The 18,749-nt window shown below is 36.3% G+C and overlaps 2 protein-coding genes across 2 annotated transcripts; one reads left to right on the forward strand and one right to left on the reverse strand.

The window, feature by feature from the left end:
* Positions 1-1,103: 1,103 nt before the first annotated feature.
* Positions 1,104-7,754, reverse strand: LOC110833741 (uncharacterized). The gene has a single exon (XM_087357312.1). The coding sequence runs from the start codon at positions 7,752-7,754 to the stop codon at positions 6,387-6,389; it is 1,368 nt and encodes a 455-aa protein (XP_087213438.1). The 3' UTR covers positions 1,104-6,386.
* Positions 7,755-7,899: 145 nt separating this feature from the next.
* LOC110833740 (G patch domain-containing protein 1 homolog) lies at positions 7,900-16,839 on the forward strand. Its single transcript, XM_022072182.2, has 7 exons — positions 7,900-8,031; positions 9,291-9,511; positions 10,149-10,297; positions 11,111-11,504; positions 12,480-13,065; positions 13,284-13,593; positions 15,062-16,839. The coding sequence occupies exons 1-7, from the start codon at positions 7,965-7,967 to the stop codon at positions 15,969-15,971; spliced, it is 2,637 nt and encodes an 878-aa protein (XP_021927874.1). The 5' UTR covers positions 7,900-7,964; the 3' UTR covers positions 15,972-16,839.
* The last annotated feature ends 1,910 nt before the right edge of the window (positions 16,840-18,749 follow it).

Genomic DNA, 18,749 nt, shown 5'->3' on the forward strand with positions numbered 1-18,749 from the left:
ACTGACATCCTTAGGTAGTGCTGTCACCAATGTGGGGTTGAATATGGTCCTCATTCATTCCCTTGGGAAACTCCACACATGGAAAATATGTCTAAAACTGTTCTTCTATACACAATATACAGTAAAACCTCTCTAAGTTGGACATTTGTGGTTCCACAAAAATGTGTCCAACTTACAGAAAGAGGTGTCCAAGATAGAGGGATAGGGAAAAATCCTTTCAGATTGTGATGTAATGACAAATGTCTTTTTCAGTCTGCACTACAAGTCTTTTCCCATGCATCAGTAATGGTGGCTCTGTTGCTGTTGGAAACAGTAGATTTGGAGATGCCATATTCCTCTGCCAGCTTCATGCAACTTTCTCCTTTCCTCAGAAGATCCAAAACTTCCTTCTTCTTTTCTAAAGTTATTTTCACCAATTTTCACTTAACCATCGCAAAAAAAAAATCACCCCATTTCTGTTAACAAAGATAGAACTCAAATACAAGCACAGTGCTGATGGAGTTAAAAGTGTATCTGAAATACTGTAGTCCAGTGAATGGTTCAACAAGAGAATAAACACTTTCACTACATTCCAATGATAGGTTCAATGTCTCCCACCCTCAACCACAAGGTAATCCTCCAGATAGAAGGCATTCATCAGTCGGAAATTCAAAACATAAATATGTAACTGTAAATGTTTCCCTGAAAAGCAATGAACCTGTCCATCTTAAAACAAAAGCAGTGTCCAAGATATAAGGTATTGTGAACATGTAAAATTATAGGGTATTCACTGGTTCCAATTAAAAATGTCCAATACAGAGAGGTGTCCAGGAAAAAGGGGTGTCTAACTTGAGGGGGTTTACTGTATTGACAAATATATGATAACACATTCAGTATATGCTGCCAACATTCTGCCTTCTTAACTTTCATTTATCTCTTTCTGGTAATTCCTTACTGTAAAGGAAGACTTCTTTTGTCTGGACATAATGATAAATAACAACGTGCTAGTTACAACTTTCAGTGCTTTTATACTGTTCGTACTAATCTTTCTAAAAATATTCTCTGCTTTGATACAACACTGAAATTCAACATATACTGTCTTGACCAGTAAAAACTTCACCAAAAATGATGACATCAAACATATTATTGTCTTTCAGAAGAGTCTGCCAAAATTACATCACTCAATGTACAATAACTAATAAGAAATATAAATGTGTTCTAGAATCAATACTTACAGCTAGAATAATATTATCAAACACATCATAATGTTTCACTAAAATGCAACTTTCCAAAGGAGGCATTATGGAACATGTATTAAAATTACATTACACTGAACAATCCTCAATAATTTTGTCATTCCTGCTGTTCTGAAAAGAATGATCAATAAATCATGGATGGTGGTCTCATAGATGTGTAACAAACCAGTGCCATATAACAGCAGTCTTTCTTTATCACTTATTAAATACATGACCTGTTTAGAGTATCTTTTTCCAGGAAAAGAACATACATTTTCAAACATTGCAAACTGCCCCACATATATGCATCATGTTCCAATTTCAGTTGATTTTGGCACCACCAATTCAATTGTTTTTCATTTTCCAAATATGGTGTTGGTACTGATCACTTTAAATACTGTATTTATCTGATTTTAACACACACTTCTTTTTACATTTTAAAATTTCTGAAATTGGGGTGTCTTACACATCCTTCCTATAACAGCACAGGAATGGGTACTGGCAGTCCCCGTAATCCCATATGCTTGTTACACATCTCTTAAAGAGAAACACATTTGATGCCAGAGATGGTATGGATGCTGTGGCAATAAAGAAAAATCCTGTTCAGCATGGCACTGAACCCTGGTTGTCCAGTACACAGTCAGTCACTACACTAACTGAGCTATTCAGTTCTCATACAAACTGCTAAATCATTATTAAAGCACTGTAATACTGACTGACTACTTGTTGAATGTACAAGCATACCAATATGTAGCCAGCTGATTTGTCCAAGAAGAAAATAAATTACTACATGAATAGAAAACATCAATCCTTTACCCATTTTATTTAAAACATAATTGTGTGGTGGTGTTTGCTCAGAATTTTCTGGATATTTGAAATTTAAATGTGAATTTCCTAAGATTTTCTAAATGCATGGCCCTTTTAATACTACTACTATCTACCATGTTTTGAGAACCAAAAGATTTTCTTTAATTTATGTTAAAATAGTCGATCCTGTTAGAGGCCCAGAGATCTCACTGGTACATGTACAAGTTTACCTTTGTGCAAAGACACTTGAGTGCAAGGAAAAATGCATTCAAACCCACCACAACAGATACAATTATTAATGCAATTCTTTATCATTCTTCTTACTTATACTGTAATTAGCAAATGGTGTTGGGGATTATAAAAAATGAGATTTTGACAGAAATGGAAGTTTCACACTCCTGAGAATATATATATACTGTTTTATCTACATGAGGAAAAATTCAAATGAGCCCATACCATTCACTTCAGCATGTCTTGAGACATACCATGACACCACTAAGTAAAACAGTTGCAAGTGTGCAGGTTTCAGAGGACCAACACCATAATCTGAACTTTCATCCTATATTTACAGTTTCACAGTTACAATTCCAAAGTTAAAAGTACTACAGCATTCCCTCATAAATTCCAAGACAAAAATCTCAATATATTAGAAAAATTACCTACCAGTTCTTGAGGTTTGTCAATGAATTACTATGTAATAATTCTTATACAAAAATTAGGCCTTAATTTCTATGAAGATCATAAATTCCAGGACAAAAATGTATAATTGGGCATTTCAAAGAAACACTTTTTAAGTACATATAATCTCTTACACAGCTATAACCACTCAGCACTAAAATTATGATGAAAATACAAAAACTCTGAGAGACAGCATGGCATACATATATAGCAATTAATTAAATCACAGGTTGGGATTGTCTTGTGTTGCTTCATTTAAACATCATTATTGTACCATACAGGTGTACAAATTATGGACACAATTAAAAAACGTTCATATCATTATATATCCATCAAAATCTGAAGCACAAAAAGAAAAACACTTTTATTAAAACATGTATCATAATCAACCAACCAATCTTCAAGCCTGCAAATCTCAAATAGTCAAACAAAACTGCAAAATATAACTCAGACAACATAACCAGAATATATTTCAAACTATCAGCTAACAGGAAATACAGTTATATAACAAGTAAAACCATATTGCAAGTTTCAGACATGAAATGAAAAATGAATGCAAGGATCTGTTTCCTATATCACACATAATAACTATACTACACTCGGGCTGCAAAAAGAAGTCTTATGTGTAACAGTTACCTGAAATTGTATAATCCATGACACGTGTGCAACAAAACTAAGCTGCTTATTTCTACATTATACCAGATTCATCATAGCCATACCATCATACATCATTGAACACTACTGAACTTCTACAGCTGACATAGCATCACAAAATCATCATATATACAAATGCACTTTGAAAGTGCAGAGGAAGATATCCTTCAGATCAATAAACTACAGTACAGCACCAGTTATACAAGGTCCAATTATCCATGGAGTAGATTAACCAGTCTCAGATTATTTCCAACATATATTTTTCTAATCTAAAACTTCTTGACGATGGTGTAGAGTCAATTGAATAAAAATTTTCTGCTAAGCTGCTGAGACATTACTTTAGTTCATGGGAAAACAAGATGATGTCGATTATGGCAACCTTTTACAAATTTGTAGGTACACAAAAAATAAATAGGCCAACAGAAAAATCAAACAAAAAAAAGGGCTTTCTGTTACAAAAATGACTTTAAGAAAGAATGTTTAGTATTTTTTATCTTTGTTTCGAAATGTGAAACTTATGTGTCTATATACAAATACATATTATAAATTCAAATTTTTCTTACATGGAAGATGATAATTCTATGTAGGATTTGGGGTTTTCATGGCTGATAGACTGAGGATGGTTGTCTTCTGGGTTGTTGTGCCATGTAGTCTGGTAGAAGTTTACTGACGTTTCAGATGTCCTTGCTACATCCATCGCCCTGATGATGGAGGCAGAAAGGACCTATGAAATGTTGGTAAACTTCTACCAGACTACATGGTGCAACAACCCAGAAGACAGTCATCTTTATAATAATTCTAATAAAATACGGATAATCGGCAACTCTATTGAACACATTCCCTGAAATGAATAGAAAAGAACAGAACCAACAAAAATTCTATTGGCTTTACTCCAGTACAAATAATGATTTCATGTGTTTCAACAAGTTTACTGGTAAAATTACTAAGAAGATGAAGTGGGTATTAGTAATTACTAATATGCTATAGGAAAAGCTGCAAGAAATACATTCTAAAATGAAGTGGTAACTTTAAAAACATCAATACACATAATTTCAGTACAAACTGAAACTGTTGAACATTAAACGGATATGAAGCGTCCTCAAGACAAATTTAAAATTCAGCTGGAATAAAGTGTAGTCATGACAATTGGCCTATAAGAAAGAGACATGTAATATATGAAATGTAGTAATAGGCTGAAGGAAGTTCACATCTCTTCTTTATTGAACTTCATGGTGCAGTCAGTCCCTGCTCAACTAATCAAGAAATTACCCACTTTTAATGGAATTCAAAGATTCTTTATTATATTTACAAGAGCACACAGAGCTTTTATTTGTTTGTAATTTAATAAAATACTGAGCATATACTTGGAAATGGACTAAGAGAGTAAATCACAGACAGTGGTGAGTTTATACAATCTTAAAGATATGTACAAGAAGGGATGAAATATGAACAATGAATGTTCAGCAAGACTTGATGGTAGAAACACTGCAGGAAATAAAAAAACAACAACACAGTAAAACAAATACATGAACAGGATTCCTTTGAGAACATAACACTAAGATGTTCAATAACAACCACTGGGATAACAAGGATAAGACAGAAACATCTGATATGGAAGTATATATAAAAAACTGGAGAAAGACTGGATATGGGAACAAGAGGAGTGCCTATTAGAGGACAGCAAATAATGGAAGTAGCATTGTCATACAGCTCTCCATGGTAGAAAAATCAATGGATGATATCAAAGATTGGTCACTCATTCTTTGACCTTGGCATGTGTGTTTATGTCACCTTTATCCCGAGAAAATTGCCACCATCTTAGATTCATTCTGCACAAGGTAGTAAAAAAAGTCTGTTTACACACTAGCCAATCAATCAGAAATCAGTTACACTTATTTCCAAAGGTACAGCAAGCACAGATTGTTATGCATAATAGGATTAACAAACACTAAAGGTAATAATATTTACTTTTTAGAAGTTGAGACTTTATTGAATAAAAACAGAATATTAACCCTTTAAAGCCCAATGGTAACTATAGTTCCCATCTGTTTCAATAATAAATAGCTCTTCATTCTGTATTTATGGGATCAGTATAATTTTCATTGTAAAAAGTTATTATTTCCTTAAACAGTATTAACAAGTTGATTTTTGTAACGGTGAAGTGTTTATGTTTTCTTTGCAGTACAAACTGAATTCTTAAATATTATTTAGATGACCTTTGGCTTCAAAGGGTTAAACATACCGTAATGTACTGATATTCGATGTAACAAACTGATGCCTGTGTCCTACAAGTATTTTTACTGCCAGATTATATGAATACTATACATCACTTTTCAAGGGAGGATGCCATTATATGAGTCAACCTGCCTCTTTGAACAAAACAGCCAAGATTTTAAATGCAACCATTGTCTATCTCACTGCTAGAATTCTACAACTGGACAAAAAATACATGTTAATACAGAACTGAGAAGTGATAAGATTAAAAGCGAACTCATTTCTACTTAAAAATATGAAAGTACTTACATTTAATTAAATCCACAATATAATAAGACAAGATTACTTACCAGAGCAAGTCATCACATATATTAATATGTAGTCTGAAACAAGATGTTTCATGATACTGCAAACTTCCTAAGTGTGAGGCCTTGCTCTTGTACATTCCTTTCTTATTATGTTTCATGTAACTGATAACTCCTTAATTAATGGACTTTGTGTTGATGCATTTAAAAATTAAGATTCCCTTTTGATAAACATAACTTTTACTACAATAATTTGATGACTGAATATAAGAAACAAATCCTTACAGCCACTTATCATTATTCCCACTTATGGGAAGTACTCTTAACTCAGATTTGGCCAAAAGTTACCATCAAATCGTCAAGAGGAACCTAAATTTAAAAAAAAAATCTTCTCCAAATTATAATTTAACAAACGTTCCAACATTCAGTGTAGAATTTAATACAATATGTACAAAATATGGATAATTCTTTGAAATTAAAATCTCACTAATTCTGTCACAGAGAAACAATGTAGCTAATAATGACCTTCCTGAATGTAACCTTTCAGTCTACTGGGCAGAGGGAGCTTCTGTATATTATCCACTCTGGTGTACTGGCGTATGACGAACCTGCAGAGATACTGGAGGGATCTTACTTGTGTAAATCGTGACACAGGTCTAGCCAACCGAACAGGGAATGCTGGGTAACCTGGAGCACGTGGTCGAGAGTAACAAAACACAGCAGATTCTGAATAGGACATAGAATGATTAATAAGTTCAACAATGCTTGAAAAGCCTTCACCTCCAGGTGTTGCATAGAAGCTGAACAGACCATAACTATGTTCAATGCGAGTATGAAAAGTCTTTCCTGAACTGCGAAAACTCACACTTAGGAGGTAACGGTCTGCTGATGAGTCACGCACCAGGAATGCTCCATCTGGTAGGTCCAGCAGTTTTTCTTCAGCTTCTTCTCGTGAGATTGGACCCCAATACCAACCATACTTGGCCAATTTAAACAATTCACAGGTCAAACTCCGAGAAGTGGAACAAGGCACTGGTTCATCATCCTCACCAATGGTGTGTCTGACAATGTCACAAGGTTCATATTGCACAATCTCATCTTCATCTACATTCAAGATAAAATTATGGGCTTCAGTGTAACCTGAACTTTCTGTGTCACAGTTGCCTGTCCTACTGAGCCTTCTTGGAAAATCTTTCTCAGAATCTATATTCCTTCTTAGTGCTGGTAAGGCTATAATGTTGCTGCTAGCAGTTTGCATTTCTGGTGACATACTATGGAACCTGCACACATTTTGAACAACATCAGGAACTTTATGTACTCCAGACAGTCTTTCCCTTGGTTCATGCAAAGATGTCAGGCTTACTGTGCTACTCTTGTCATTACCTGAGCTTCTAAGAAAACGGAGGGGTGGTGGCACTGGACATAAAGTCCTTGTTCCTTCTTTTGACTTCTTTGGATTGGCAGAAGTGAACCCTTCATTCAAAGATTCTTCACGCAAAGGAACGGAATAATTACTAGACGATTCTACACTTTTAAATGTGTGTTTTGATTTGCATTTCATTGGCCTAGGACCTATGTTTGTTTTGAACTGAAATCTTTTTTTCAAGCTTTTAAAAATACCAAGTTTATGTTTATCGGCTAATGGTCTGCCTGCACATTTACACCTGTCACTATTTCCTTCTAGACACAAATCATTCTTCGAACAAGACATCTCAGATTCATCTGTTTCGCCATTTGCATCTTCTGATGTTTCACAGCAACACACATGAGCTCGAGATCCCTTCTGCCTCCCACTCTTCCTCACTATTGAATCTTTAATATAACTAAGACTCATTTTACCCATTCTTTTCGATTCTTCGCCACATAGAGAGCTAACAGCCATTGCTAGGAACGAATCAACCTTTCTGATAAAACTTCCACAGTAATAAACGTTATCTTAACATCCAAACAGAACATTTTCACTCCCTTCCTTTTTATTTTGGAGTCGACATATATCGAAATTATAAATCGAGACATTAAACAACCTGAACTCTCGAAAAATGTCTATTGGTGCTTCATCGATATACACAACACAGTATTAAAACAAGAAGAAATGTCAAGTGATTCGGAAGAAGAAGATTTTACACAATACGGAACTGCTCTCGATCCTCTTGATGAAGGTTTTTACTTAAGTATCATATATGCTTGTTTTTGGCAATGTTGATAATTGTGGTATAGGTTATATATATATATATATATGCCAGAGAGGAGGTATAGCTCTTACTCATTCTTCACCTCGGTACTAGATGGGGGTCAGTGTCATGCCCCGGCCACGCTTTACCCCCTGGAAAGGACCCCAATACTCATTGGAAAGGAGGCTGAGTGGGCCCCAGAGCTGGTCTGGATGCAGAGGCTGGAGGAAAAATTCTCAGCACCTGTTATGGATTGAGCCCCAGTCAACCAGTCTGTAGTCAGTAACTGTACTGACTGAGCTACCCTGGCTTTAACATGCACATCTATGTCTAGGTCTCCCCAGCGGTCTGTTCCCCTCAGGCTTTCTGATCAATAGCTAGTGCACACCTCTTGCCCCCATCCATGTGTGCCACATGCCTTGCCTATCTCATTCTTCTTGACTTAATCACTCTGACAATACTGGGAGAGGAGTACTAATTTTTAAGCTTGAAACATCTCATTCATGCTCGTAAGGTTCTTTTACATGCCATAAATATATGACATGGGACTGCTGGCTTTACTTCCCCTCTGAAGGAAGTTGTGATTTTTATCACCCTTAAAAATCCATCGACCTTGGCCAGGTTTGAATCTGCTAATCTTTGGTCCAGTAGCGAGCACACTAGTCCACCTCCTTACTTTCAAACTGCCAGTGTATCTCAGTTTCTTAATATGTTAATTTATATGGCAACTATAAACATAATAAATATTTCAAATGTTGTGATGGTGTAATTAATATTTCAATTTGAATTGTTCCTGGCAGTATCATAACTATGGTTTAATTTCAAGTATGTTTTAAAAAAAACAAATTATGAAAAACTACATTATGTCATGTCTTATGAATACATTGACAAAAGTTGGTTTCCTCATCACAAAACCCTCTTTTCATAAGCAATATTCCACAGAAGAAATGTTTTTTGTATATCATATCCTACAATACAGGGAGAAAGTTGAACCTGTAAATCTTATGAACCTTAGTTCGAGGCAGTAGTCCTTTATGATATCAAAAGAAAGATGTGAAGTATAAAGTTGTTTCTAATGTAATATTTTCCATTTCATATTTAATTCTTTCTCTCAGATGCAGATTTTTTCATTATAAATGTCTTTACAATTCTGTAAGTGAATATGAGATAGTAAAAGTTAGCTGTACATCTTCACCATAAGTGACTGAAGAGTAATAAATACCATGCTACTTGTCTTTTAATTATAGATGCATTTCCAAGGAAGAAACCATTCTCACTGAAGGATCAAGTTGCCACAGATAAGCATGGTAGACGCAGATTTCATGGAGCTTTCACTGGAGGATTTTCAGCCGGATTTTTCAATTCAGTGGGATCACTTGAAGGATGGACACCATCTGCATTCAAGTCCTCTCGGTCTGATAAAGCAAACAAAATGCCACAGAAAGCTGAAGATTTCATGGATGAAGAGGTAACAGTTCAGTTACACACGTTCAGGCTACACAAATAATACTGTCTTTTGTGATCAGAATAGGAACATTTCTTTTGCAGTTCTCATACTTTCAGAAACAGAAGGTGCAAATTTCTTACAACATGAGTTTATGTCCTTTGTCCTTTTTACACACAAAAAATAGCTATAAACCACTTACTGAACCATTCATGTGAGAATGATATAGAATTCATGCTTCTTTAAACAAACAGGGTAATCAGATTTAATACCCTTGTTATGTGTCATCTTGCATCAAAAAGTTTACATAGAAGGTGAAGGCATATAAATAACCAGTATGTCTAATATGGAGAAAATGCCCCTATGGAAATAAATTAATTTACATTTACTTTTTTAAGCTTTTGTTTGAATTACTTAACTTTTATCAGCTCAATGAACCCTGGTAGGAAATGTGAACTGTAGCCTTTGAGGCCTCTTGTGCTATGTGGCGGCACACAGGGTTGTGCATATATTAATTAAATACCATATTTAATCAGGCTGTGATATAAAAGCCTGGTATGATAAGGGTTAATGTGTTGATAGTTGCGAAAAGCCAGGACAGTTGAATTGGCATGAAACACATTCACTATATGGAAATTTTATTCCTCATTTTATTTTATAGGATATGGATGAATTTGGAATAGCTCCAAAAGTTCTTCGAGCCAGAAGTGACTTTAATGAAGGTAGCATGAAAAGAGTGCGAAGCCATCAACTTTCAGATGGACCCATTCCAGGAGAACCAGTCTTAATGGGTCTGTTACAACCCACCAAGTAAGTTCAGTCCTTGTTATCATGCTGTGTGTTTGTAGCAGATATACCAATGCAGTTCAGTGATCTTAATTTTGTGTTTTGTATTGTGGTCAGAGTAACTAACAGTACAAAATTGACAGCAAGCAGCATTCTTCTTCTAGAAATAGATAAAATGACAGGTAAAATTATACTTTTATACAGATATATGAGCCTTTATTGGCAAATGTCAGTCCAGCTCCCTCTATATCACAGCAGCATGTCACTGAACCAGTAACCCTGTGTTGAAGTCCAGCCAATAGCCTTGTATTATTAGGTTTAAAATGTCTGAATCCCACATAGTAAAGTTAATCTTATTTTTTGCAGAAGGCTTGGGCTAAACAAATCCTGAATTTAAAGGAATTTCATATTTTCTGAATTTATACTTCTGTTAAGTTCATTTTGAAGGATTCAGAATAATTTTATATATGTAAGATTTGAGGTTTTCACAGTGGTGAGTATGAAGATTTCTGCCTTCTGGCTTGTTGCTCTTTATAGTCTGGTCGATGTTAACCAACGTTTAAGAGGTCATACTGCCTCCGTCATCGGGGCGATGAGTATGAAGATTTCTGTCTTCTGGGTTGTTGCGCTGTGTAGTCTGGTCGATGTTAACCAACGTTTCAGAGGTCATACTACCTCCGTCATCAGGGCCCTGATGACGGAGGCAGTATGACCTCTGAAACGTTGGTAAACATTGATCAGACTACACAGCGCAACAACCCAGAAGACAGAAATCTTCAATTTTATATATATCTGTGTGTGTGTGTGTATGTGTTGTTATGTTCTGTATGTTTCCAGAGAAACTGTTGGAATGAAGCTGTTAAAAAAAATGGGATGGAAACCTGGACAAGGAACTGGACCAAGGGTCACAAAAGTGGAAAAGAAGAAAATGAAAGAGGAACACAAGAAAACAAGAGTTAAAGTTTATGGCTGTGCTTTACCACAAGATGTGGTTAAAAGCAATCAGTCTGACAAAGACAGCCAAAGTTCCACAGATGATGAGGATGATGATGAACTATCTTTTGCTCCAGATGATCTTCATCCTTTCTTGTGTAAACCAAAAGACAATTGTTTTGGTTTAGGATACAGTGGTTTGGATAGAAGGTCTGTCCTTTCAAGTCATACTGACCTATTTACACCAACACCACTAAGAATGGAGGAGAAAAATAAGAAAGTGTTAATTACAGGGCAGGTAGGCATTATACAGAATGTAACAAATTCCTATGATTGGCATGAGAAACTCCATGGAGCAGAGGACAGATATTCCTGATTTTTATGGAACCAGAATGCTCACTACTGTATTCACAACAGCCTGCCGCTGGTCCTTATTCTGAGCCAGATGAATCCAGTTCACGCCCTTACATTGCACTTTACTAATATCCATCTAAATATTATCCTATCTGTGTCTTGGACTTGCAAGTGTTCTCTTCCTTTCAGGTTTTCCAGTCAACATTTTTTATGCATTGTACATTCTTGGTTACTTAGGCTAATAAGAGGGAATAATCTGAAGCCACATAATCAAAAATTATCTTCTTTTTCAACTAAGATTTAGAACACGAACTACTGATGCTACCAGTTCATATGGAATATTAGTGACTAAGAACAGCATTACACCACTGTACAGTGAGATACTAGGGAAGGGTTAATCGTTACCTGTACTGTTGTAGTTAAAGTCATTATTACTACTGTTAAGAGATGGGATAGCTCAGTCATTGCCAGGTAATATGTTAAAATTAGCACTGTTTTTAAATCATAGAGTTTAATTGCTGTTTCCAGTGATAACTTACGTAGGCTGTGAATGCCCACCATGGCCCATACTGTGGTTACTGTTCTCTCCATAATGTGCATAGTAGTGGATAATGTCCCACTAGTCTGTTATTCACAGATATTTATAACACTTAACAATGTAGACAAATCTGTCTTCATACCTCACTTTCCTGCCTTTTCTGAAGACCATGACTTCAATAACATTTCAGTTACCAATATATGATAATGTATTAAAAATACTATCTGATAAGTATGATGATGTTTTGTGAACTGATAGTTTTATGTTTACTGAAACTATAAAAATATTCAGAAAACTCGTCCAGTAGTTTACTATAAAGTGGAACTAACCTTGTGAGTTTAAAGGTTGGAACTTGAAACTAATCACAACTTTCTTTTCCAGGCTTTTGGTGTTGGGGCGTTTGAAGATGATGATGAGGACATATATAGTCAAGAAGACAAGTTACAGTATGATTTCACTCTTGATAGTGAACCTACAACATCAAAGCAGAAGCAAAAGGTCACTACAGTTGCATCAGCTGATTATTCTGAAGGTTCTTTAATAGGTTTCATTCTTGGTACAACTGTAATGACACGGAAGAAACACTTCCCTCCTCCAGTACTTCCACATGAATTCCAACCAATACATGTTTCAAGGAAGTCAAGATTTGAACCTTCTCCTACTGAAAGATCCTCTCTGAATAATGATGAGTCACTGAAAACAAAAAGGAAGGGACTGCAGCGTCATAATCTTACAGCCACAGATAGGGCACAGATCTTAAGTGAACCTGCCCAAAAGTCAACTGCTCAGAAGGATAATATAACAAGTCCAACACAGCAAGGAAATAAATTACCTGCTGAAGATAAGATACAAATGCTGGAAGTATCTGCAGAAGAAGGATGTAGTCAGTTCCGGCCATTTGTTGCTTATCCCGAGAAGCAGAAACGCTATGAACAATATCTTACTTTAAGTAAAGTAGGACAAAAAGGTACAGTAGCCTAATCTGTAAAAGGAAGTCAAAATTAAAGGCAGTTTTAATGCAAGATTTGACAAAATAACAGACTACTTAGATATAACTTATTTTTCTATACACAGTAAAATATCATATTTATATTATCAGAATATTAATTTTCATGTAGTTTACATAATGGCACACATGAACAGAAATTATTGTCACTGATAGCAAATTTATGTTCATTATTACAGAACGACTGTCATACATCCAGCCTATCACGATGACAGAATGGGAAAAGGAACGTGAAAGGGTTGAATTTGATCAGGCAGCACGACTGTATCGGCCTCTGTCAGGCATAATGAGTGATCGATTTGTGTCAGCTTCTCAGCCTGAAGATTTGAGTAATCCACTACCATCTGTTAGCAAATCTGTTGACAGTGACAGTGAAAAGAAAGCAGCAGCCAAGTTGAAGATGTTTGGCCATCTTACAAGAGAGGAGTCTGACTGGCAACCATGCAGTTTACTGTGCAAGAGATTCAATATTCCAGAACTCTATCCTGGGTGAGATGTTGTTTTGACTACTACTCAGTATTAATGTTTAACCTGCTTTTGGGTGCACACTATGTAGAAGTTGACTTGTTATCATCTTTTCAGAGGACTGTATTATCTCTCCCTCTGTCATCAGGGCTGAAATGAGGAATGTCTGGAAATAGGTGGTTTATATGAGGATCAGGTTGCAGGAAGTGGTCAGTCAGACCCAGGGTTGAAGAAGGGAGAGATGCAGCCATGTCTGAGCCAATGGGAACGAGCTGAAGGAATGATGAGAAAAATGGGAAATACTGGCACTTTTAGGGGACTATTCAGAGGGTATGAGTGACTGGCATGGGACATGGCAATACCCTGTGCAGTCAGGGGTTTGTGAAAATGAGTGGAAAGGATAGACCAGAGGGGACAAGTCAGACTGTGGAATTGATGGAGCTGTTATTGGTCTTGAAGAGGGGTTAGTGATTTGGGTCTGGCTGTGACATCCTCTGTCTTCCTTATGTGTGTAGATGATGTTCTTGTAAGCTTGGCTTAACTGATGGCCACCTCTGGAAAAGTTATTTTGTAAGCTGATATCACTGGTTTCCTGAATGACCTGCTGGTGTAGTGGGGCAGCTTCAGGAAGCCATCATTTTGTCAAATTGTATCCAGTGGCTCTGGTTGATTGAGTGTTCTGCCACTGCTGAGCATTCTGAATGGCAGAACCAGATGTCATTTTGGTGCTTCTTTGTTCATTATTATATTGTGTAGCCCATTTCACTGATGTAGATTGCTCCACATTCACATGGGATCTAGTAATGTGCCATGTCAGCATCCTGCTGACAAGATTGGAGAGATTTTGTAAAAATGGCAAATGTCTGTACTGATGGGTTTCAGCTTGGTTGGTATCTCACAAAGTCTTCTCCTAGAGTGGAATATGTGGATCTGAATAGCATAATACCCATTCTTCTTTAAGGTTTTTCTGAGGTGAGCCATTTCATTTTGGTGGTTGGTTACACCTGAGATGTTGTTTGCCTAGTGTATTAAGACAGCAAGGATGCTGAATTTCTGGGCTGGATGGTTATGTTTGGTAGCATCCAGGTACCAGTTGGTGTGTATTAGCTTGCTATAGATTCTTACTGTCGAAGGACTCAAAATGGGTCCTTTGGTCATAGAGTCTACAGGAAGCCAAAAAGCAGGTTCAACATCAATGACAAATTGCCATGATCACTGCTCAATATGTTATGCCAATTACTGAAAAGTCTTTTTTTAAAATTCAGTTAGTAAGAATGAAAACACATGCTGGTATTTTACAAAATGTACTCCTTTTTGTTGGTGAAATTTCATTCTTAATGTGCAACTGATGAGGATTTATGGTAGAATTTTTAGAACACTGGTATTTTTCTTTCAGGCAACATATATCCAGTACATAACATGTGTATATTCTTGAACATATGAACAAGATATGAGAATCTTGATTAACAGTTTGTTTGGACCATTGTTACAGGACCACTGAATCATCTAATGCCAGACAGAAAACTACATCAAAATTCTCTGTCTTCAACTTCTTGGATGCTTCATCTTATAACACAGCACTGAAACCTCCTGCCAACTTTGTACTAAATGAAGTGCCGTCTGTATCAGAGCTTCCAGAAGTTACTTTAAAGCAAGAAATAGAAGTAGAAGAACATGAAGTAGAATCAAATACACTTAATGAGGTCTCTTCTGAACAGAAATCTGAGAACTCATTACTTGAATTTCCAGATCCTCCAGCTAAAATAGACTTGTATAAAGCCATCTTTCTAAGCAGTAGTGAGGACTCTGATAGTGACACCAATGAAAATAATTCTTTAAATCTGGTCAAAGAAAGTAAATTAAATGAAATAACACCCAGTGACACAAACAAAACCATAAGTCCCTTGCCTGAAACTGTTTCTCAAGTAGGAAGAGGAGGAGAAGACACTGCATCAACAAATAACATTCTTACATTTGCTGAAAAAAATTCCCAAAGAAACATGTCACCACCCAGAGGAGTATTTGCTAATTTGGATTTAGATGCTATTAATACTCAAAAGAAAGAAAAATCAAATACTGTGCCTGAGATTAAGATGCAGTCAGACATCAACAAATGTAAACAAACAACAAATGAAGACCCTGTGGAGTGTGAACAGAACAATAAGTTAGAATACATTGAAGAAAACATGTATGGACCACGACTGCCAACCGTTACTTCATCAGTTACTAATAATACCACACTGGTACGTACAGTGAGTAAAGTACTTCCCAGCATTGCAGTTGCTCCAGTGCACACTGAATGGGTGGAGAAAACAAATGAACATTCTCATAAAAACAAACATAAGAAGCACAAGAAATCATCAAAGCATAAAAAACATAAACACACAAAAAAGAGGCACTAGTTTGACACCAAGAAAAATAAACATGTTGTTAACTGACAAATATTTTCTTCCTATCACAGTATCATATAATGAAGAATATAATTCACAATAATATTGTATTCTATTGTATTATATTGTTCTGGTGGAGTAAGACCATCTCTTTTGAACTGAACCTCTCTGTCCATTACCTAGATGATATATGAATGAATATGGAGCAGTGGTGGAATGATACTAACAGGGAAAAACTGAAGGACTCAGAGCAACTATTCCAATGCCACTGTGTCCACCACAAACTGCTGACCTGGGTGTGAACCCAGGGTTCTGAAGTGAGAGCCAGCAACCAAATGCCTGATTTTCATGAAGCTTGTTATGAACTGCAAGCCTTGGATTGATTTTGCTGGGGTATCTCAGTTAACTACCTGTCTCTGGGCTGGATAGTCAGAGTTCTGTATTTTATAGGGGCAAGAACTTTTCCCTTGCCATCATGTCCAAACCAGGCCCACTTAGCCTCCTTTACAATAGAATAAAGTTTCTAGTGTGTGAAGTTGGCCACTCATCATCCATCCAGTGCTAAGGTCTGGAATGTGCGAAGTTTAGCCTCCATGTCCCTTATAAAGACATGACACACAGGGACAATTTTATTAAGACTGACCTGTAGGAAGTAACAGATACAAGTGTTAAAAAAAATATAACTGGGAAATACCTAAGAAGGGGAAAATATTTAATAGGTGCATATGAATGCATGGAACAGAAACTTAGACATGTATCAGGTCAGATATTAGTAGACAAACAGCAACAAAGATTAAATTCTTTATGTATAGGATGTTAAATATGTAACACCATTTTCCTTTTCTGTTTTTTATATTCAAATATACATTTCACTAGTGTTTCTCCTCTGGCAGTACATCATATCAGCACCCTTTTCTTCTACAGTATGAAATAAAGAACTAAAATACAGTGGAACCTCGATATACCGCAAACTTGGATGTACTGCAGCTGTGATCATGGCCCCCAACATGATTACATGTTTTACGCTGTACAAATTTCTATGAAATGTAATTTAGAGTGGTCTGTGCCAGTAGCATTGGTGAAACATAAGTTTCAAATGTACCTCAAATTTCATGAATTTTAGTCATTGGATAAATATACATAATGTTAGGGATTCCAAAATTAGATAAATGTAAATTTCACATATAACGCGGGTACTGAAACTGTCCCCTGAAGACCGTGTTATATTGAGGTTCCACTGTATGTCACTAAAGTAAACATAACTAACTAACTAACTAGATGGCCTAGGGAACCTGAAGGTTCATCACCAAACTAACCAAAGACCTCCACCGGTCCTTGTCCTGGGCCAGCAAAATCCATTTGGCTTTAACTCCTATCTCCCATGGATCCCACCTAATATTATCCTTCCATCTGCGTCTTGGTCTCCCCAGTGGCCTCCTCCCTTCAAGCTTCCTGACAAATACCCGGTGCACACCTCTTACCCCATCCATGCATACCACGTGCCTGCCAATCTCATTCTTCTTGACCTAATCACCCTGACAATATTGAGGGAGGAGTACAAATTTTTAAGCTCATCATTATGTAGTTTTCTACCTACCCCACCCTCTTCTCTCCTATGCCTAAATATCCTCCTCAACTCCCTATTCTCAAACATCTGCAATCTATGTTCCTCCCTCAGAGTGAGAGACCATGTTTCACATCCATACAAAACAACAGGCAAAACTATTGTTTTATATATTTTAATCTTTGGGTTCTTAGAAATCAGCCAGGAAGACTAAATATTATGAACTAAAAAGTAGCAAGCATTTCCAGAATTTAGTCTCCTAATTTCCTCATGAATATCATTTTGATTTGTTATTGTACCCAAATATTTAAACATTGTAACACTTTCAAAGGATTTATTATACATCCTAATATGATTCTGCCTGTCTGTCTGCTTATAGGATATTAACATTTACTTAGTTTTTCTGAATTTATTTTCAGGTCCACCTTCCTCTAGCTTCTAGTAAAACATCTGTGTTTCTCTTTATTGTATTTATGTCATCATCCAACAAATTAACATCATCAGCATATGCCAACAGCTGATGTGTCCCATTCAACTGCAAACCATCCTGCCTACCTTGGACTTTCCTGATGGTGCATTCAAAGGCAAAGTTAAATAGCAATGGAAAAAAGCATCTCTTTTTTCAGACCATTCTTGACGAAAAGTGAATCAGATAAATATTTACCTATACGAATTTTACTACAGGTTTCATTTAAGGATATTTTTATTGGACTCACTAGCTTCTTCCATATACCAAATTCAATAAGAATACTGTATAACACTTCTCTCATAATGGAGTCAGGCTTTTTTTGAAATCTTAAACATATTGTTTGTTAAATATATGGGAACTGGGCAGCTCAGTCAGTATAGCGACTAAAGAGATGTGGGCTGGATGACTGGGATTTAATTCCCAAGAGGGCAGGATTTTTCTTAGCCATAATAATCAGGCCAGCTGTCGGACCAATTTGGCCTCTTGTCATTATTTCCTCAGGAGTAAAGTGGCTGGAGAGTGAAGGCGGCCACTCACCTCCATTTAGTGCTGAGGTTAAGAATGTGTGGAGCTATACCTCTACTTCCCCATATATCTGCATGGTGGTACATTTGGTTACTTTACTGTATTCAAGAAGCAACCATTCTGCTGGTTTTCCATGCATGCCATTTTTTATATTTTAAAAGGTATACTTTCTGTCAAAAAACTTAAGTTGTATCTTCTATCATAATTAAGTACCAACACATTTCAACAAAGA

This window comes from Zootermopsis nevadensis, unplaced genomic scaffold (genome assembly GCF_977971745.1).
Source record: "Zootermopsis nevadensis isolate Lab colony 2312 unplaced genomic scaffold, Znev_1.0 Znev_ptg000028l, whole genome shotgun sequence".
Lineage (NCBI taxonomy): Eukaryota > Metazoa > Arthropoda > Insecta > Blattodea > Termopsidae > Zootermopsis > Zootermopsis nevadensis.